The sequence below is a fragment of the Dryobates pubescens genome, chromosome 3 (assembly GCF_014839835.1).
Source record: "Dryobates pubescens isolate bDryPub1 chromosome 3, bDryPub1.pri, whole genome shotgun sequence".
Taxonomy (NCBI): Eukaryota; Metazoa; Chordata; class Aves; order Piciformes; family Picidae; genus Dryobates; species Dryobates pubescens.
The window spans coordinates 29,369,260-29,392,536 of record NC_071614.1 but is presented as its reverse complement, the minus strand read 5'-3'; the positions used below and the strand labels follow the sequence as shown (position 1 = coordinate 29,392,536).

The 23,277-nt window shown below is 36.1% G+C and overlaps 1 protein-coding gene across 1 annotated transcript in view; it reads left to right on the top strand.

The window, feature by feature from the left end:
- APOB (apolipoprotein B) overlaps nucleotides 1-22,849 on the top strand; it is a 37,526-nt gene extending 14,677 nt beyond the window's left edge. Inside the window, 15 exon segments of the mRNA XM_054179895.1 lie at nucleotides 5-196; nucleotides 888-1,055; nucleotides 2,222-2,433; nucleotides 2,969-3,151; nucleotides 3,372-3,493; nucleotides 4,116-4,326; nucleotides 5,567-5,742; nucleotides 5,878-6,065; nucleotides 6,285-6,430; nucleotides 8,852-9,228; nucleotides 9,940-17,520; nucleotides 18,294-18,408; nucleotides 19,237-19,420; nucleotides 20,567-22,307; nucleotides 22,310-22,849. Of these exon segments, the coding sequence (XP_054035870.1) occupies nucleotides 5-196; nucleotides 888-1,055; nucleotides 2,222-2,433; nucleotides 2,969-3,151; nucleotides 3,372-3,493; nucleotides 4,116-4,326; nucleotides 5,567-5,742; nucleotides 5,878-6,065; nucleotides 6,285-6,430; nucleotides 8,852-9,228; nucleotides 9,940-17,520; nucleotides 18,294-18,408; nucleotides 19,237-19,420; nucleotides 20,567-22,307; nucleotides 22,310-22,392 (11,679 nt within the window). The 3' untranslated portion in view covers nucleotides 22,393-22,849.
- The last annotated feature ends 428 nt before the right edge of the window (nucleotides 22,850-23,277 follow it).

Genomic DNA, 23,277 nt, shown 5'->3' with positions numbered 1-23,277 from the left:
TCAGGACATCATGAAAGGAATAATGCTTAACCTTGAAAAACTGATAAAAGAATTGGGCAAAAAAGAGGCTCCTGAAGGAAGAGCATATCTGAGAATCCTGGGAGAAGAACTTGGGTACATGAAACTCAATGATTTCAAATTACTGGGAAGCATGATATTAAAGAGTGCTAAAATTCTTCAGAGTGTTCCTGAAATGGTATGTTTTGGATGCACCAATGTGCGTTATTAATAAGGGGGTTTTCTACAAGCTTTTTTTAAGTTTTATGTTGTGTTTATCTATTATGTAAAGAATGGATATTTGATTAGCAACATGAAAATAAAATTATTTTGAATGAAATATCCAGGTTTAGTCTGAAGGACTCTGAGAAACCCATGAAGATTCTTCAGTAACCAAGTGGAGTCCTCCTGGAAGGTGGTGATAGGAAGGAAAAACGGGTTTAGAACTGATTGTATGATACTGGAACAGTGCCCAGTGTCTTACCGTTGGTCATTATGCTATACCACTAATTTTTAATAATTAATTTAATAATTACAGTTTAGGAATATTTGGTAAAGTCTTTCTTTCACTGAAGTAAAAAAACCCCTTTGTGATTGACTTTGGGAAGCCAGAATATTACATTATCTAAACTAATTTGTCTTTGTATGTATATGCAAGGTAGACAATTTCTGTGTATCAGGGCAGGTGATAAAATCTTGTATTCATTTAAAGTGAAGATTTTGATAAACAATCTTTAGCCAATTCTTTGAAGCAAGAAAACTGTAGATTCTGCACTCTAAATGAAATTAAGTTTTTGGATTATGCAGTTTCAGTAATTCCATGATCAATTTTTAAAGTGCAAACTGTATATATTCCAAAGCATACATTAATTTCCTTGTTTGATTCACAGATTGCACAAGCCATCTCAAAAGGTGTTGACAGGGATTTATTTGTTCACTACATATTCATGGACAATGAGTTTGAGCTCCCAACTGGAGCAGGTATGCAATTGAAGTTTGCCTTGTCTGGAATAGTAACACCTGGGGCCAAAGTTGCTATGAAGATTCATCAAAAAAGCGTAAGCCATCTATATTTTGTCTCCTCCTAATAACCTGCAATCTCATTTATGGGCAAAACTGTAACAGTAGAAGATATTTTTTAATACTTTTGAAATGGAAAAAAAAATAGCTCTCCAGCTAACTTGTGGGTGACACTTATATTAAATTAAAAAGCAGTAAACATAATAAATTATGATACAAAATCAGATTTATGTATTAAAAGTATTTTAATCACTCTTGCAAAAATAATCATTTCAATAAGTTTGTCTCTCTTCCTTCTCTCAAATGAGAATAGTACAAAAGTTACAGCATATGAATTTCCTTTTCAAAACAAATATTCAAGTTTTAATGAGGCTAACTCAAAGCGAAAGTTTTGATGTTGAAAACTTAATTAAATGAAACTTATTTTTTAATCTGAAAGGAAACTTTTTAAAATTGTAACAATTAAAGAACATGTGACACAATATTAATTGTCCTGTTAAATCTTTTTATGCTTTTAATAACTATTTTAATAGCTATTTTTGCTCTAATTTAGTCAATATTTTATATCAATTGCTCAATAGTTTCAGTTCACCTAACTTTTAATTTTCCACCACACAATGATTTAATTTAAAATAATAGTAATAATAATAATAAATTATTCTTTAAATTTAATATTGATTGCCTTTTAGTTACCTTTGGTAATTGTTTCCAGATTTTTGCATTCTGCTCCTTCTTTCTGTAATTGCCAAACCAAAAGCTTGAAAATAAGGCAAGGCATTTTCTATTTAGAGAAATTCAAATCTTGGATCTGTTTCTTTTTTTGTCAAATACTGTGCTCATTGTTTTTGAAAATTGCCCTTTGTTTTTTACAATGGAAAACTGACTCTTGTCTTCAGATTTATTACATTCAAATTACTCCATGTACAAAACCTTTCTGAAGCATGAGTATTTTCATGTTAAAGTAGGCAAGATTCCATGGTGTTATCTTGCTGAATTTGTTACATTACAGCTTCCACTAATGTGGTCTCTCTACTTGCGTGACTTTGGAATCAAGTTTTTTGTTTGGCAACATCAGATTATATAAAATCTACTTTTAGATTATCAAAAATATCACATTTGTTGTATAAAACCAATGAGAAGTGTGGCTAAATAAAACACCTCTTTTTCTTTTTCTCTTTTTTTTTTTTTTTAATTTATTGAATAGATGCAAGCAGAACTCACTGCTAAACCTTCAGTAGCAGTTGAGTTTGTAACACACCTGGGAGTAGATGTTCCTGAGTTTGCTAGAAGTGGCGTGGAGATGAATTCTAATATATTCCATGAGTCTGGAATTGAAGCATATATTAGTATGAAAGCTGGACAGCTGAAATTCAGCATTCCTGCTCCAAAGACTCCAACAAAGCTCATCAGTATCAGGTAAAGAGAAATGAATGAGAACTTTCAAGGCAGTGGTCTTCCCTTACCCTTTTAGGGTTTATTGTAATGGAATTAAAAGGCTAGGGCAAGCATGGAGAAATTTTCAGTTCAAAAAGATCCCATACATTGTTAAGCTGGGATCACTTAATTTGTAAGTTAAGCAAATAGCCCGGTTACATTGCAAGTGGGAGTCATGACTCCTAGATTCTTTAATTTGTCACTAGTTTCTGAAATTTGCATCAAGACTCTTACAATTTCTATTATTTGGGGATTTTTTTAAAGAAAATTGTTATAATAGCAATGCATATTTTTTATTTAATTTAAACTAACTACTTGCATTGATTTTAGAGAGGGTAAATATACACATAGTTTTAATAATACCTACAGTAGTAAACCCCTTGATTGTTTAACCCCTACATGTTATTTCATTAAGCCCTCACCTTAAAAGGTTATTTTTATTCACAAAACAGCGTGGTTAATAGGACAATATTTGAACACCTGTCTTGGGAATAAATGGCTCATCTTTGTGTTCCAGCAATACACTACATTTGGTGTCTCCAGCCAAAACTGAAGAGATTCCACCTGTGATTGAGAACCAAGAAACCTGGACTTCTTGCAAGCCTTTCATTGTTGGTCTAAATGTCTGCACCAAATATCTCTACTCTAATGCCAGTGCCACAGAGGCAGCTCCATATTTTCCCTTGACTGGAGAATCTAGGTTAGTCATAGCAGTTTTAACTATATTTTTTTTTATGTTAACTAGCCTTCTCTCTTAGGGCTTAGTATCTACAGTACCCTCTTACTTAAAGCTTACCTTAAAAAAACAGACTAGCAAGAGCAGCTATTGAGAGCTGTGTGATTTCTTCTGTTTGTGATCATGGTAAAAGTAGTTATTTACAAGTAGTTGTTTACAAGACTCTTACTTACTTCTTCTTTAGATTTGAAGTTGAATTGGTGTCCACAGGAGAAGTGAAGGAGTACTCTGCAAGTGCAAACTATGATCTGCAGAGAAAAGGAAGTGATCTGATAGACACCTTAAAGTTTGCTGTCCAGGCAGAAGGTAAGTGTCTGAAAAACCAAAATGCTTTAGCTCACTTTTGAACTATGTCATTTAATGGGAAAAAGTTCTCAATGGATAAACCATGACACAATTATTTACACTATAAAATAGAACTTTGTCACAACCAAACATGACAACACTTTAACTCCATTTCATTTCCGTGTATGCAATCCCAGTGCAAGATTTCCATAATCTGTAGCTAATGTTGTATCTCAGAAATGCTTCCCTGTGATTGAAATAAGTGTTACATTGGTGAATGACATCAAGGAATAGAAGTTGACGAGTCCTATATAAGGGGAAAAAAATACTGTTTCTGATAAAATGTGGAAGTAAAACATACAAATTGAGAACTGCATAAACAGCAAACTGTTCAAAGGGAGAATATGTGGGATAATAAGGTTACATAACAAAAGCAGTGACAGGGCTATTGGATCAACCTATGGTGTGTGTACTAGATAAGGAAAAAAGAAATTTCCCATTTTCTGCTTCAAATTCATCAAAGATTGCATTGGATCTCCGGAGTGATATCATTTCCAGTTAATCTTTTTTTAAAATTTCCTTTTATGGAAAGTCCAAACAGATTCCATAGTTACAAATAACCAATGTACACTATATTTTCCAGGTGTAAATCAGCATGAGGCCACACTGACCCTCAGGTACAACAGAGACAGAAAGATTTTGACCAGCGATGTCCGCATTCCAGATATTGATGTTGACTTTGGTACAAGCTTCAGAATTACTGATGAATCCATTCCTGGGAAGAAAGCATACACCTTTGTCTTAGACTTCAACAACAAGAAGATTTCTGAAGTTACTTTTACTGGCCAGATAAGGTAACTCAGAAAACCACTTGGACTTTTATAGATATCTTTGATTAAGATAGTGGAAGGTTTTATTGAAGACAGAAAATTCTGGGAAATTTTATGTTATTTAGGAGAAACTGCTTATGTAGAGAAACATACACACTTTTCATTCAAAACTTCTTTGAAAATCCTGGAAGAATTTTATGCACAATCAAATAAATACATCCAGTACTCCAACTGATCTTTTCTACTATATGTGTATGTATATAATTTGTATTACAAGTTCCTTGAGCTAATTCTTCCATTTCTGCACACACATAGCATTGTACTAGTGTTATTGCAGGTGTGATAATCCAAGATATAAACAAGGGTAGGTTTGTTCAGAGAGGTATTCTCTTTTACCAAGTGTGTTTGGCTCTAAAAAAAGTTATTACATCTCCCCGTGAAGAAATCTAATGGCACTCAACAAGCAGCAAAACCAAAAATAACTGAGAGCTTCCTGTAAAAATTCCCACGCTTCACGATGAGAATATTTCCGGGAACATCTACAGGGGAGCTAGCAAAAATGTTCAGCCTGCCAGGGTTTCTAAAATTGTCTGCCTCACAAGTCCATAGTGAAATGAGCTGATCACATTCTTTAATAAACCTCAATCTTCCATGGAATTCTGTGATCTTGATGGTGCCCCAGGGAGTCTTTGTCTTTTCTGTTCATGCAGAATTGCCTCTGATATCAGTAGGAGCTTTGGACAGATGTCAGGGACCTCAATTCCCTTTCATTTGCCCTAGCATAATATTAGAAATTTCCTCAAGTCAACAAAGTTACAAAGATATAAAATAAATGTGGATAAAGGAAAATGAAGCCCAGTGGCATAATATATTTCATCAAGTGTTTTGTTTCTATGTGATTCATGGCCACAGTCTATATCCTTAGTAAAGAATTCAACTTGAGTAAACAGTTCAAAACTTGGTTCAAGTACAACTTTACCAAGACAGGTACAGATTTCTATCCTTTTTAGGATTATGAAATAAATACAGAACAATTATTGTGTGTTTCTGCCCAGTAGCATTGTAATAATTTACCACAGATTTCCAGATGTAACAAGCAGAAGCTGAAAAACTTTCAATGAGTTGGTCGAGAATTTACAAGCTTAATTCAATCTGTGTTTTAATAACATCTATTATGCCTTTACATATTGAAAGTACTCCTAAAATATAAGTGAAAAAGTAGAGGGAAAGGTTTTATATTCACATTTGCTTTTTGCTTTTGTAGATATGCTGGAATGGAAGAGGCAGTGTTAAGAGGCTCCATTTTAGTTCCTCGCCTGCGAACGGAACTTAGAACTGAAGCGCTGGTTAATTATACACCAGCTAAAGGATACCTTCAGCTGAGCTCAGCTGCAACAACACATGGAAACTCCATTTCAAAAAGAGTTGTTTTCAGATATGGTAAGGACAAAAGAATAACCCACTTGTCCAATCTATAAATTTAAACATCTTGTTATATTCATTTATAGTATATCCCCAGACAGCATAAGAATATTATTAATTTTAACCTTTTCTTTTTCAATTTGTGATTTTTAGATTCTGAGAAAGTTGAGGTAGAGTGGAATTCAGGTATCACTGCTGCTGCAAAAAAATTGTCTTCTGGCTTCCCAGTTGACTTTTCAGGCTACCCAAAACTTTTACAGAAGCATACCAATGAACTACTGGATCGGAAAGTGACTTATACAGATATGACACTGCGACATATTGCATCACAATTCATTGTGGTATGTTTCAACCTATAGTAGATATCACAGCTCAACCACATAGCCCTGGTGAATTCTTGCTTCCCTCAGAGAAGTCAAAATGGGAACTACTTGTAAAAGTACTCATCAGATAAAGTAAAATGTATAGTTCAATTTTTTACCTAACTAGTCACTTTATCAGATGCCTCCTGGGAAGCCCTAAAACTAACTTACTTTGAAAAACTTGTCTCTTCATTACAGGCAACCAACACCTGGCTGCAAAAGGCATCAAAAGATGTCCCCTATGCCCAGACTCTGCAAGACAAACTAAGTGGACTGCAGGAATTCAACATTCAGAAAATGAAGCTGCCTGTTATCACCATTCCTGAAGAAATTTTCCTGAAAAGGTATGGAAATTAGGATAGTCACTTAGGAAAATGAAAACAGTTGGGGGGGGGGGGGGGGGGGGGTTGTGTTTGTATTTTTATGGTTTTTATTTTACTTTCTTTTATAAAACAGAGTGGAATTGCTGTAAGCTTCAGCATAAGATAGGAATCATAACAAAAAAATTGAAATGAGAGATGAAATTATATGGAGAAAATTATGCATGTCTTCAATACAGAGTTGTCTTTACAGTGGTCAGTCCTACAATATATGAATATATCCTTAAGTATTGTGTTATGTAGTAATGAGAACTGAACAAATATACTGCATTCAGTAATCTATATTGTAAGCCACAGAGCTAATGAAACCAGGTTTCCCATTCTGCATCCCTACAGATCCTTTGCCTTTGGCCATAACCCTAGTGCCTCTACTTCTTCCTGTGCAGTCCTATTGGACAGTTCTTCCCATTCTCCCTCACATACAAAACAAAAGGCTTTGACAAGCAAAAAGGGAGACTGTAAGGCAGATAAGCCATACAATTTTTCTTTTTTTTCTAAGAAATAATACTGTAAGTCAGCCAGAATTGATCCAGACTTTAAAATGTTCATGTACCTACCAGGATTTGCTTTCATTACAGTTCCTAGGACATATTGTTGTTGCTATTTAGTGTTCATAATGCATTGCTGCTCTGCATATGTATAAGAATTCAAGGATTCTTCAGAATAAACCCCCAGCTACCACTGTGATAAATAGAAACCATGTCTGTATTAGTTTTCCCATGAGCTAGGGAAATATTGATGGCTGAAATGAATGTGAAGGACACCAGAAGCTAGTGTAAGATTGGAATACAAAATCTGGATGGAGAACAAACTTGCATTGTATCTCTCTTAGCACTATTTTTTCCATCTTTTCCAATCTTTTTTTCCATCTTTCACTATAATGATATGACACTGTATGTTAATGATACACATCTTTATTGCTTCCATTGTGTCCCTAAGTTAAGGATAAGCAAGGAAAACAATGTTTTTTCTTTATATTTTCATCAGAATTGCACGTTATAATTAGAATAATAGGAATTTCTACTCCAGTGTGACGTTGCTTTTTGAACCACTTGATGTAAGGGAGAAATTTTCAAAAGTGTTTGCTTAATTTTAATTTTAGGATGTAGCTCTAAGAGCAAAAAAGAAGATTTTGTAATATAAAAGACCAGATAGGCAAACAAGAAAATCATTTTTGCCAGCTTATTGTTCATACACAAATTAAGGCCAAGTTTCCTCCTGTTTTGCATTTGCATAATTACACTTTTTCCTCCACAAGCTTTTCAGCTGACAAACCATTTTTTTCCATTCCTAGATTCTGGTCAAATGGTTAGATTTTTATTTATTTTTCTTCAGAATTAAATAAATAAGGAATATTTGAATAAAACTTTTGAAACACATCATAAGAAAGATAAAATCTATATAATTTATGGGTTTAGGCTCTAGTGAAGCTGGTGTTGGCCTCTTCTCCCGAGTAACTAGCAATAGGGTGAGAGGCAATGAGTTGTGCCAGGGAAGGTTTAGACTGGACGTTAGGAAAAACTTCCTCACTAAGAGAGTGGTGAGGCACTGTAGCAGGCTGTCCAGGGAGGAGGTGGAGTCACCATCCCTGGAGATGTTCAAGCAGCATGTAGATGTGGCTGTTCAAGATATAATTTAGTGGTCCTGGTAGTCAGGTTATGGTTGGACTCTATAATCTTAAAGGTCTTTTCCAATCTTAATAATTCAGTTATTCTATAATGCTCATATGTCTTGTCATGAATTTCTATAAGAATCCATTCCTTTTTCTAAGAGGAATATAGTTGTTTTTTCTGGTATTTAACATGCTGCACTGAACAAGTACAGCAGTGTTTTTGGAGGATTTCTTTTTCACCCTATATGTCAGCTAATTTAATTCTCATTCTTTCATTTTAAGGAGCATTTTCATGCCAATACATCTTTTCATTCATGTTCATAAAGCAGATTTGGATTCTCAGGCTAAAAATTAAAACACAAGAATCACAACCATTGTGGATTTAGCCTCTTGAATGACACTTTCCACCTGTGAGCTCAAGTTAGCCATGGTCTGAACAAAAGAGTCAGGAGCCTTTGAATTTTAATTCAGGGCCTACCAGAAAGAATCTGTTTCTGGACTACTTGACCTATGAGTTTCCCTTACTACAAAATAAGAGGAAAAAACATTGACACAATTCACTGATACCGAAAGTGCTTTTAGTAAATCCTGATAGATGAGTGCTTAAAAAATTATAATAATAAGCAATAATAACACTTCTTTCTAAGCCTAAAGTTATGACATGATATAAGCATGTAAGTAAGCTCAGTATCATGGGAGCAATAAGAATCATGGAAATTTCTTTATATGCTTCTTGAACATACTGTTTCTAATAATCACTTCTGTTTTTCTAGTGATGGCCGGATCAGATACCGATTCAGTAAAGACAGTTTTCTCATTAATATCCCATTGCCATTTGGTGGAAGATCATCTTATGACATGAGGTTGCCACAGACTGTTAAAACACCTCCTCTGGTAATGGAGTCAATGGGAATAAGTGTGCCATCTCAGGAATACAGAATCCCATCATTCACTGTTCCAAAATCCTATCCCCTCCATGTGCCTTCACTTGGATCTTTAGAGGTCTCTGCTAATGTGCACAGCAACTATTACAACTGGACAGCAACATACACATTGGCTAATAACACCACAGAGAAAGCATCCAGCGTAAGAACTACTTATGCCACAAACGCTGATTCTGTTTTTGAGCTACTTTCCTACAGTGTGAAAGGTAACCATGTATGCTAATACTGTAATATTGGCAAAAAGTGTTTTAATTACTCTCATTCCTGTGTATCAAGTACAGTACCTTCATTTTCCTACTTAAATACTTCTTAAATCACTTTCTCCTTGTTTTTAAAGTTGTTACATGATACTGCCTCTTCAGGCACTAAAGGAGAAACCAGTATTTCATTGGTTTTTTTTCATTTTATTTTATTTTTATTACTTCTATATGTTTGTATACTGCCATAAATACATAGCAGTTATCCTGGTCTCAGACTGGATGGGTCTTAAGACTGGTATTTTTAAGTAAGTTCCTCTAAAATTGCAGTTTGAGTTCTCAAATTGCAAAAGGACAAGCTAACTTTGGTCTTTTTCTAAACTCCCCACTCTAAATGAAGCATGATAAAGAAAGCCTTAAACCCAAGAATATTAGATATGGGTTATTCTTGAGAGTCCATTATCTTAATCTACATTTTAATAATGATATAAGTTTATGAAACCTTACATAATTTTATTTAGTAGAGTAGTATAGAGATTTAGCTTATTCATAGTTCAAAACATTGACCCCAAATATCAAAACAGTAAAAATTTGTACGTAAATATTCAGGATTTACTGAAATATTTTGGCCTTTAGAGTAAAATGGTATAATATCAGTAACTGCAATTCAAGCAGTAACATAAGTTTATTGACATATTTTTCTCCTTTCTCCTATTTCAGGTGCTGGAGAAGCATCATATGGTAGAACTGGATTCACTTGTGCATACGAAAATCACCTGAAGCACAGACTCTTAACATCAGATTTTAAGTTGGCCAGGACAAAGAGTCATGAAGCTAATCCAGTTGCAAACTACACCATATCACTTACAGCATCCAGTACTCTTGGTGCTCAGCTTTCATTTTCCAGTGATATTGTTTGTGAAAAGGGAAATAATGTGAACATCAAGAATGTTAAAATGGAGGGACAGCTGGAAGTGGCTTCTGTCTTTGCAAGAAGTGTTTACACTCTCTCAAGTTCATACAATGAAAAGAGACAGATTTGGGAAGGAAAATCAAATCTGAAGTTGGATTCTTCTTACCTTCAGACTACCAATCAGATATCTGGCAGATACAGTGATGATTCATTTTCCATTACTTCCATTTCTGATGCACAAAATGGACTACTGAAGAACACAGCTTCACTGAAGTATGAAAAGCGCCAGCTGAAAATTACATCTGAAACAAATGGGAGATATCAACATATTGCAGGCGTCAACAAGCTTGAACTAATTTTGTCAAAGAAGCTGGCAGCACTCCGATCTGAGTCCCAAGCCTCTTACAAGCAAACCCAGTACTATGCCTTGTTTGCAGGTTCTCTCAATTCCCAGGATCTTGTTTTCAATGTTGATATCTCTATGACTGATCAAAGGAATCGAGTTGCACATAAATCATCGCTCAATGTCAATCAGTATGGTCTAGCTAGCAGTGCAACCACAAATGTGCAGTTCAGTCCCTTGACAATGCAGTGTGAAGTGAATGCCAAACTTGATACCGCTGGAGGCTCCATGTCACTATCCTCTTCTGGGCGCTATGGTAAAAACAGCGGAAAATTCAACCTGGGTGGAAGAGCGAGTCTAATGGAAATAACAGTGGGAAGTGAATATCAGAGTACAGTCCTAGGTGTGGACAACAAGCATGTTTTAAATTTCAGAGTTAATAGAGAAGGACTCAAGTTTTCAAATAATTTGCAAGGATCGTTCAAAGAGGTCAAGCTGGATTATACAAATGACTTGAATATTCCTGGCTTATCCTTAACGTTTGCTTCAAAGTTAGACAACAGCTTCAGCTCTGACAAGTTCCACAAGCATGCTTTTGACCTGCAAGTGCAGCCTACCTCACTTACAGCTAAACTGAGCAATAATATTAAATACAGTAAAACAGAAGTTTCCAACAAAGCAGAACTGCTTCTTGAGTTTCTGAAGCTGAACTTGGGTGGCAATATCAGAGGAGCCTATGGAGGAGATGAAATAAGGCATACCTACACCATTACATATGCTGATCTAACCTCAAACCTTAAATCAGATACAGTTGCAAATATTCAAGGTGCAGCAGTGACTCACAGGGTTAATCTGAATGTGGCAGGACTTGCTTCCACGGTTACTATGAACACAAACTGTGATTCCAAATTTCTCCATTTTGCCAATGTCGTGCGTTCCACCATGGCCCCATTTACTATCACTACTGACGTTCACACCAGCGGTAATGGAAAGCTTATTGCTATGGGTGAGCACACCGGAGACGTTTACAGCAAATTCCTGCTTAAAGCAGAGCCTCTTGCTTTCACTTTCTCCCATGATTACAGAGGATCTAGCAGTCATAGCTTGAAGTCTAGAGGAAGATACACTACCCTACTTGATAACAAAGTTCATGTGCTCTTTACTCCATCTGAGCAGTCAAGTGCTTGGAAATTCAAAAGTCAGATAAACAATAATGTTTATACACAAGATCTCAGTGCTTACAATGATGCAGAAAAAGCTGGTGTGGAGCTTAGTGGAAGAGCTTTAGCAGATCTCTCTGTAATGGATACATCAGTCATATTACCATTTACATCTGAAAAAGTTAATTTAATTGATATATTTGGCCTCAGGAGCAGTGTGTCAGAGCCTCAAGAGTTCAGCATCTCTGGCTCTGTGAAGTATGACAAAAATAAAGATATCCATGTTATTAACCTGCCATTCTTGAAATATTTGCCAGTGTACTTTGAACAAATCAGAAGCACCATTCTATCCACACCGCAGGCCATACAAAATTACCTGAAAAGCATTAACATAGAACAACATATGAGAAAATACAAGTCAACTTTGGATAAACTCCCCCAGCACATTAATGATTACGTGGAAAAATTAGATATGAAAGGCAGAGTTAAAAGCATGAAAAATAATTTGGTTGCTTTCACAAAGGACTACAGAATAACATCTGATGATCTCCAAATTATGCTGGAAAAAACCATGGACAATCTTCAAGAAATACTATTTCAGCTGCAGGCCTATCTGATACAAATTGAGCAATATATCAAGGATCATTATGAGAAGTATGACATTAAAGCACTTATTGCACAGCTTCTTGACCAAATAGTTGAAACCATGGCAGCTTTAGATAACAAATATAAGATAAGAATTACTGTAGTTGACACTATTCAAAAATTGCAATTTTTTTTCCGCCAGTTTCACCCTACCAAAATTGGAAGCAGCACTTTGGCTTGGATTAAAAATGTAGATGATGAATACCGGATTACAACTAGGATGCAGGAAAATCTGGAAGAACTCAAGACTCAGATTCAGAATATTGATGTCAGGAGCTTTGCAGAAAATTTGAAACAGCAGATTAAAAGCTTTGATGCTAAAGAAGTTTTAGAAAAATTGAAGCGTTCATTACCAGTTGAAAAAATTAGTGAGGTTCTTGAACAAATCAAAGACTTTATTCTGAACTGGATGGAGGAGTATGAAGTGTCTGAGAAAATCAGCGCTTTTCGAAGTCATGTGCACAATCTGATCGTAAAATATGAAATAGATAAGCAGGCACATTTTTTATTGGACAGAATGATAGAACTGCTTAACCAGTACAGAATAAAAGAAACTGTCCAGAAACTGACCAGCTACTTGAAAAATATCGATGTGAAAACATGCTTCGATAAAGTTGTTGCTTTGATTGATGATGCTGTCAAGAAAGTGCAAACCTTTGATTATGAAATAATGATAAAGGAAGTCAACAGGTTCCTTGACATGATTATTAAAATACTCAAATCATTTGACTATAACCAGTTTGTTGATGACACAAATAAAATAATCCGAGAAATTACCCACAAGATAAATGAAGAACTCAGAAATCTAGAACTTCCACAGAAAGCAGAAGCACTGAAACAGTATATGAGAGATTTTAGAGCTGTGATTTCAAAATACATGGAACAGCTAAAGGAAACCAAGCTTGCTGCAATAATTAACTGGTTCAGGGAGCTCATAAACTCAACAACATTTGCAAATCTTAAAGCCAAGGTAAATGAATATCTGGAAGACCTGCGAGAGAGGATTTCTGAAATGGATATTTCCCAGGAATTCCAGTGGTTTCTTCAGAAGATAAGCCAGTTCTACAATTCTGTTGTTGCACACATTTCTGACCAGTGGAACATAGCTTTTAAGAAAATCATTGCTTTGGCTGAAAAGTATGATCTAAAAAATTGGGCTGAAAATATAAAGCAGTTTGTTGAAACAGGATTTAGAGTCCCTGAAATCAGAACTGTTATAGTTACTATACCTGCCTTTGAGGTTAGTCTCCGAAGCCTTCGGGAAGCAACATTTCGAACGCCAGACTTCATTCTTCCACTGACTGATTTGCATATCCACTCCTATGAGATAAATTTTAAGAAACTTAAGGACATGAAAATCCCAATGGAATTTACTACCCCAAAATTCACAGTTCTAAATACCTTTGAAGTTCCTTCCTGGAAAATTGACTTGAATGAGATTAAACGTCAGATAGTGGCAATAATAGACAAAGTAATTTCTGGCGAATTTCAGTTGCCTGCAATTGGTTTATATTTTAAGGATCTGAAGATGAAAGATATGCCTTTTTCTGACATTTCTTTTCCAGAAATACGAATGCCTCAGTTTCAAATACCTGAACTGTTGGTTCCAAAGCTAAATCTAAATGACTTCGAGATTCCTAACATGAAGATACCAGATTTTGAGCTTCCACATATCCCACACGATGTGACTTTCCCTACATTTGGCAAATTATCTGGTGCTTTCAGAGTCACCTCTCCATTCTTCACACTGTCTGCACATGCTGAGGTTCATAATACTACAAAATCAGCAAACAGTCCAGAGTTTGTGACCTCCCTTTCAGCTCAAACAACATCCAAATTAGACTTTCTAGTTTTTAGTGTTATTGCAGATTCACGTCTCTTGGCTCCTGAGATGAGGCAGCTGAACCTTAAAAATTCCATGAAGGTCAACCACAAGTTCCTTAAAGCTGATCACACCAATGAAGTGGCATTTTTAGGGACGTCGGTAGAAGGTGAAGCTGAAACCAGAGCAAACTTTTATACAACAAAAAATTCAGTAGAACTACAGAACAATTTAATGGTCAAGATGCAAAGAAAAATTTGGCTGCAGAGTGGAACAGCATATTCCCACAGACTGAATATTCCACAAGCTGATTTCTCCAGCCAGGCTGATCTGGTCAATAATGTGACAACAGAGGTAGAAGCAGGGCATATATCTTTTACCTCCACTGGTAAGGGGAATTGGAAATGGGCTTCTCCTAATTTCTCTGATGAAGGCACTCATGATTCACATGCCACTTTCAGAGTTGAAGGCCCCATTATTGCATTTTCTGCTAACAACAGAATAAATGATAAGTACCTGAAAGTCAACCAAGCTATCAAGTACGAATGTGGTTTTCTAAATTATGCAACAATTCAGATTCAATCTGAAATTGAGTCACAGCGTGTGGGACGCAGCATTCTCAATGTGAAAGGCACAGGACAGCTTGGAGGAATGAAAGTAGAATTAACAGGCTCTCACAATGCTCGTCTCAATGGACGGATTACTGGAACTGTAAATAATGAGTTATCCTTCTTGGCACAGCCTTTTGAAATTCGTTTATTAACAAACAATGATGGAAATGTGAAAATCAGCTTCCCAATGAAACTGACTGGCAAAATTGACTTCCTGAATAACTATGGTTTTGCACTGAGCTCCTCTGTTCAGCAGATCAGCTGGCAAGCTATTGGCAGGTTCAATCAGTACAGATACTCCCATAATATATCTGCTGGCAACAATGATGACAAAATTGAAGTTCACCTTGATATGAATGGAGATGCCAACCTTGACTTCCTAAATATTCCTCTAACCATTCCTCAGCTTCAAGTTCCCTACACTGGAATCAAAACTCCTCAGCTAAAAGATTATTCGCTATGGGAAAAGGTAGGCCTGAAACATTTACTGAAGACAACAAGACAATCCTTTGATTTAAATTTAAATGCTCAATATGACAAAAACAAAGATATGCATGTAATCCCACTTCCTTTAGCAGCAGTGCATGAAGCACTTAATAAATACATCATTTTTTTTAACAGGTATTTTGAGAAAGGAAGAAACACTGCTTTAGATTTTCTCACTAAATCGTATAATGAAGCCAAAACAAAATTTGACAAATACAAAATACAGACATCACTAAACAAACTACCACGGACCTTCAAGATTCCAGGATACACCATTCCAATTGTCAATATTGAGGTTTCTCCTTTTACTGCTGAGATGCCAGCCTTTGGTTATGTGCTCCCAAAAGAAATAAGCACGAAAGGTTTCACAGTCCCATTTATTGGCTTTTCAGTACCATCTTACACACTAGTCTTACCCTCTCTGGAACTTCCTGTTCTTCATGTCCCACAGGATCTACGCACTCTAAAGCTCCCTAGATTCAGAATCAACAGCCCATCAAACCACATCTTAATTCCTGCCATGGGAAACATCACTTATGACTTCTCATTTAAATCTAGTGTGATTACTTTATCTGCAAATGCTGGAGTGTTCAATCAGTCAGATATTGTTGGGCACCTCGGTGTCTCATCCTCTTCTGTCATTGATGCATTGCAATTTAAACTGGACGGTTCAACGAGTTTGACCAGAAAAAGGGGTTTGAAGTTGGCTACAGCATTGTCCCTGAGTAATAACAAATTTCTAGGAGGAAATCATGACAGCACTATTAGTCTCACAAAGAGGAACATGGAAGCTTCAGTGGCAACAAATGCTGAAATCAACCTACCAGTTTTAAAAATGAATTTCAGCCAAGAACTTTCTGGAAACACTAAGTCTAAGCCCACTCTTTCCTCAGGGCTAAAATTAACTTATGATTTTAATACTCCTAAATATGGCACAAGTGCTAAGGGAAGAGTTGCTCACAAACTTGCTTTGGAGAGCCTTACATCTTATGTATCAGTAGAGACTTCTACAAATGCAGATATTGATGGAGTATTTTTCACTGGAAATGCATTTTCTGGAAGTGTAGACCATGAGGCAAACAGCTATTTGAATGCCAATGGAGCTCGGTCATCTGTTAAGCTTGAGGCTCACTCCAAAGCAGATGGACTCTGGAACAATGAAATGAAAGAAGTCCTTGCAGTTGAAGCGTCTACACGTCGTGTGTATGCGGTCTGGGAGCACAATGGGAAGAACTATGCACGTTATACACCTCTTTTCTCAACAACGGGAGCTCAGAGATGCAAGGCCACCTTAGAGCTGGCTCCTTGGGTTATATCAGCAGATCTTCAGATTCAGGCCACCCAGCCAAATTCCTTCCTGGACACAGCCTCAGTTAATGAAGTTGTTGTAGTGAAAATCAGCACTGCAAACCAGAAAGTTGGATGGAAGGGTTCAGCCCAAATTCAGTCGCTATCTTTCAGTCATGATATGCAGTTATTAAATGAAGAATCAAAGGCAAAGTTTGACATTTCTGGATCCTTGGAAGGGTACATGGAATTCCTCAAAAATGTGAAGTGTCCCATTTCTGAGAAGAGCTTATGGGATATCTTGAAGTTGGATGTCACTACCAGTCCTGACAGAAAACAGTACTTAAATGGTTCAGTGACCCTTGTGTACACGAAGAGTGATGATGGTTACTTTTTCCCCATACCTGTGAATAAGCTGACTGATGGCTTCACTTTCAGTATTCCTGAGCTACACCTAAAGGCTCCAAGCCCCGTTCTCAGCACTCCAGGGTTCAGAGTTCCTTTCACCACTCTCCAGGTCCCAGCTTACACCATTGACTTGCGCAACATAAAAATTCCACAGACACTAAACACAATGCCATTTGATGTCAACTTACCAACACTGCCGAAACTAAGATTCCCCAAAGTGGATGTAGGAGCCAATTATATTACATTAGAAGAATATAAAATACCATATTTTGAGGTGACAATACCTGAATACCAAATAACTATGTCTCAATTCACTCTTCCGAAGATTATTTCTCTTGGCACTTTCCAGGTAGATCTGGATGAAGTAGCTAATAAGATTGCAGATTTTGATCTGCCTACAATTGCAATCCCTGAACAGAAAATTGAGATTCCCCCTCTCAAAATATCCTTGCCTGCTGGAATTTATTTCCCATCATTTGGTGCTTTGGCTGGATCTTTCAAAGTTGTTTCCCCTTTGTACAATGTCACCTGGGCAACAGACTTAACAAACAAAAAGGACTCTTTTGAACAGTCCATTGACTCAACCTGCAGCTCAACATTGCAATTCTTGGAATATGACTTGAATGGTAAGACATTAAAATTCTGTATGCCATAATCTGGGGATAAAGACCAAATACTGGGTCTTTTCAGAATTTATTTTCTTCCCCAAAGAACTTTGCATGTGGTAGTGCTGCTGTCTATCTAGCATTAATGCTAGATTATATAGTTTTACCACCAGCATTTATTTCATAAATTATTATCAGAGTCTCAGTCGGTCACCTTGAAGGCTGTTGTCTATATGTATGGTATGCTAATGGAATATTGTGGGGAAAAAATAGAAAATATCTCTTTTCTGTGTAGAAGTTTTTTACTTTAAATTGTGAACAACATAACATTCCCCTGTTACTTATGATGGCAGGGTGGATTTTAATCTTACTCAATTCAGATAAGAAAATACCAAAACTTTCATTAGAAACTAAGAATATTTGATTTAAGAAATTATTTCAACTCAGAAAATTGTGAAGTCCTATATAGCATTGAGTTCTAGACTTTCTAATAATACTAAAAGTACACATCTGAATAAAATTCTAAGCTCTCAAGTAATTAGAATCTTCATTTAAGATCTGCACGAATGCAGTCATGTTGCTCTAAATTCAGAGGAAATCTGAATTTTAAAATACCCCACTAGAACAAGTATTTTCATATCTTTTTATCTGGGGCTTTGTGAGCATTGAGCTTCTTGATGCATATTTTTACATACTACTGAAACAACTGGCCATCTAACTGACAACTGGATATGTATTTTGTATTGTTTCCTGCTACATTCTGGAAATACACACCTTTGAAATCTTTCTCATAGTTGTTTCAAACTACAAATATGAAGAAGGCAAATTCATTGTGAAGACAACTGGCAGCTTTTCACATCGTGACATGAGTGCAAACTACAAGGAAGATCTTGCTCTTTCAGGAATTAGGTAAATATTTGCTCTAATAATATAATTTATATCAGACAAAATTGTCAGTGATCTATTTTTGCTTTGATCTCTAATGCCCCAGAGTGCTTTGCTGTAATTAGTAAGGACCTATGCAGCTACCCTCTCATTTTTGGCTGTGCAGCCTTCCCTCTTGAAGTAGCTGGAAATCTGTTCCTTCTCAAAATTTCTAGAATACCTTTTCTAAGCAGTCTCTTTTCACAAAACTGCTGTGATATAAGCAAAGTATTTTATAATCAGAGCAGTTATAGATCTGATCATTGACATGGGGTTTTTTAACAATTGATCACTCTGTTACCACAAACCATTAAAGAGTAAATTTTATTCACAAGTGTTGGTACTAGGGATGCCAGAGTTGGTGGTCTAACTGACTATTTTGATCTCTAAGTGTTGTGCTGATACTTCCAAGGGACAGAGTCTGTGAACACAAGAACAAATGCAGATTAAAAATGCTACCTGTACATGTGTTGGTGGAAAAAAACTGCAGTCAGCTTGTAGAAGCCTGTAGAATGCTGACAGTGGTACAGCTGCAGGTTTTGTTTTGCTGCACTAATTTAATGAACAATCTCAACAGATCTCAATACAATTTTATCTACAACTGGAAAATTGAAGTGACGTGACAGTTTTGAAGTGTTAGACTAAATCCTAAATCCTAAATGTGGCTAACAAAGCCCTACATTTTCTTTTGATGACAAAAGCATTCTTTATGTACCTATAGATAAGATAATAGGTGACATTGTATCTAAACATGCTGCATTGAGCCTGTGCTTTGTGCATTCCTTCATAGCTGTGTATTCATTGTCATTGTAGAGTCATAAGCAACACTGCATCACTAGACATCATCAGCCCGGCTTTCACAGACATTCATGTAAGTTATCAAGAGACTGGCAGGAGCATATCCATGTCAATATCATCACCCTCTTCTGGGACCTTGGGCTACATCATTGAAACAGACACTGACATTCTAACAGCAAAAGTTTACTACCGAACTCAGGTAAGTTTCATATGAACAATAAAAATCAAAAAAATTGAGCATGGTCAGAGAAAAACATCCCTTTCAAAGATTTAGTAAGCTTATGTTAAGATATACATTAACCATCCATTTGTCCACAGAAAAAGAAGTATATTATCAGGAATTAAAATGTTTATTTCCTACACTGGCCTTTCCAGTACTAAGAGTAGCGTCTGTGTGAAAAGGCTGTTTCAGCTCCTCCACGTGGTTAATTTTGCCCTCTCCTATAATGAAGAAGACACAGCCAGTGGCAGTTGAGTGCAAAGCCACATTTAGATATGCTACCCATAGGGTTTAATGTACATCCACCAGGGTACATATTACTACAAGATTCACCATTGTAAGCATCAGGACACTGGAAGACATCAGACTGTCTGCAGAATACCTTTTTTAAACCATTAATATATCATAATACATCAAGAGAATAAAAACCTTACTAGATTTGCTAACACAACATGCTGTTACTACTGGCATACTACAACAATTTCAAATTTAAAATCTTACCTTGAAAGACTATATACTCAGTTTAGAAACCACAACCAATTCATAATTCACAATTTACTACTGAAAGATGGAAATGTTATTTATTAATTTATTTGTGTTCACATTCTGATTCAAGGATCTTTAATTACTTTGAGCAACTCTCTAAGTAGTCTCATTTATTTAAATTATTACAAAGTTAAATCCTCTTTTTGAATCCACTTTTTGAATTCACTTTAATAATGAGTAGAAAGCTCATTTTCCCACATAACACACATGCCTTATAAGCCATGGTAGGAATGTAATACAAAGGAAGAAAAAATAAACCAGACTAGGTTATGTTCTGATCTTGTTGTTTGAAGAGGGAAAAAGCAGCTTGATACAAAAGAATTTCCTCCATAATAACCTTTCAAGGTAAGAACAAACTTGCAGTAGATAAAAAAGACACAGACTAACAAAAAAGACACACAAAACAAAAAAAAACCAACCTAAAAACATGCACGCACACACAAACCCCAGTAGTATAGCTGTCCTAATATAGAACAGAAATTGCTATGCAGAATGAGAATGTTTAAATACATTCATAACTGATATCAAATTTGTTTTACATGCAAGCTACCTTTTTCTTCCCCTTTTCTATATTTTCAGTCTGCTCCTCAAAAGGACATTGACATACTAAAAGGTGAGATATCTTTCAAGAAAGGTGACCGGATCCAAATAAAATTCAACTGGAAAGATGATGCTGCCAAAGACTTGCTGTTGGGTCTAAAAGAAAAACTACCCAAGATGACGAACACAGTCTATAGGTATGTTAATCGGTGTCATAAGGAGCACACGGGACTGGAAATTAGTGCTGCCACCTTAAAGATGAAGAATATCATGCAGAATAATGCTGACAAAGCATACATATTTGCTGTAAAACAAATAGATCAAATAGATGCTCAGTTTCGCACAGCTGCCAATGAAGCCTCTGTCAAATATCAAGAGATGAAGGACAAAGCTAAACAGCTGTATCAAAAAGCAGCAGATCAAGCTGAACACTTTGACTATCAAGGAATGAAAGCAAAGCTTTTGGCTGCTACAATTGACATAATAGAAGAGTATCACAAGAAAATAAAACACTTAATTGACTCAGCCATTGAATTCCTGAAGACCACAAAATTCCAGGTCCCTGGGCTGTCTGACAAATACACTGGTGAAGAAATATACCTTGTAACTACAGAAAAGGTAGCAAAAAGTGCTGATTTATGCCTTTCAAAACTTCAGGAGTATTTTGATGCCTTGATTGCAGTTATCAGTGATCTGGAAGTCAGAGTTCCCGCTTCTGAAACAATTCTTAGAGGTCGTAATGTACTTGATGGAATTAAAGAAATGCTAAAACATGTGCAGGAAAAAATCAGGCAAACATTTGCTACTCTTCAGGAAGTGGACTTTGCAGGCAGGCTTAAGCAACTGAAGCAAGTAGTGCAACAAGTTTTCCAGAAGGCAGAAGAAATGGTCAGAAGCTTGCAATCAAAAAATTTTGAGGATATCAAAGTCCAAGTGCAACAGCTGTACAAAGATGCAGTGGCTTCAGATTATGCACAGAAACTGAGATCCTTGGCAGAAAAAGTTAAAAAATACATCTCTCAGTTTAAAGATTTTAGCCAGAAGACATTCCAGGACCTTTCAGAAAATCTGCTCCAGCTGCTCCTCTATGTAAAGGCATTGCGGGAAGAGTATTTTGATCCAACTACACTTGGATGGTCAGTGAAATACTATGAGGTGGAAGACAAGGTACTAGGATGGCTGAAGAATCTCATAGATGCGTTAGTGGACTGGCACAGGAAGTATGTTGGAGATGTTGCTGACTCTGTTACACGCCTAACAGAACAAGTAAGAGAGACGGTGGAAATCTACAGCCAGGAATATTATGACCTGCTAACTGATGTTGAAGGAAAAGGAAAACAGAAGGTTGCAGAGCTCTCATCTGCTGCTCAGGAAAAAGTCCGATTTTGGTCTGCAGCTGTTAAAAGGATAATCAATGAATATAACAAGCAAGTCAAAGAAAAACTGCAGGAGATCTATGGGCAGCTTAGTAATTCCCAAGAAAAGCTAATCAGTGAGGCCAAAAGGTTAATTGATCTCACTATAGAAAATTACTCTTCAGTCCTACAGTATATCTCAGAGCTTCTTCGTTGGCTTGAACAAATAACAGCTGAAAGCATAAAGCCATATATAGCTGCTCGTCAAGGAGAGCTTAGAATAGATGTGCCCAAACCATTTGACTAGCAGTCCTTTTACCAAACATCCCAAAAAACCAAAGAGGCACTCAGGAAAAAAGTAGAACAAACATGCACACTGATTCAGAAAGGCATTGAGCAAGGCTCCAAGAAGTGGGAAGAAATGCAAAGATCATTAATGAACAACTTGCCTCTGAGCAACTGAGTCTTCAGCAGATTATGGAAAATACCTAGCAGCATGTGAAAACCTGAGTGGACACATAGAAGAGGAGAGGTAGTAAGTTTGTACCACAATGTATTTAAAACAACAGCAATCAGCATACTGGAGCTCCAGGTAGACCCTGTTTGAATCAGAATTTGTAAATGAAAACTGAATAATCTACACTAGGTTATTTTAATAAGCTTAATAAGACAATAAATGAGTTCTTTATTACATTTTTGTGTCATTCATTACAGCTACTTTTACTTGGGCCACAGGGCTTAACCCAACAATTGTGTAGGTCAATGGGAAGTCTTTGCTTTGATTTCACTGTATGTTGGATCAAGCAAATAATGTGCAATACATATTGTAAATAGTTACAAAAGCTACGGAGTACAGAGAACAAACAGGTTTTCAGATAAAGGTCACATTCATCAGCCAGCTGAAGAACAACTTGGAAACACATCTATTACATTCATAAATAAGTTTGAAAGGAAAGAGCATGTACAAAAATGCAAATTTAAAAAAAATAATTTTTGAAATTACATTAAAAAGGGGGAAAAAATCCCATAGAAATATAAACTTCTATCGAAATATGAGTCCTGGGAAACTGCAGATCATAATATCAATGTTCTGTTAAGAAAAATAATTTTATGCATTGGTTTTCAGAAAACTGTGTTATGCATTGTAGATGGGCTTTCTTTCTACTGGCTAATTTATAATTCAGAAATACAGGGGTTTCTTACCTGTTTACCCATGATATTTCTGGATTTACATCAAGTTATCTAGCTTCAACTTACCATGAATTTAGTTAACTGTCAAGTTTTCACTGACATTACTGTGTATGCTGGGAGTCAAAAGGTTTTCACCTCATCTCCTAGACTGAAGCTAGAGCTCATTTAAATGAATTTTCCATTTAAGCAATGAATTTAAATAAT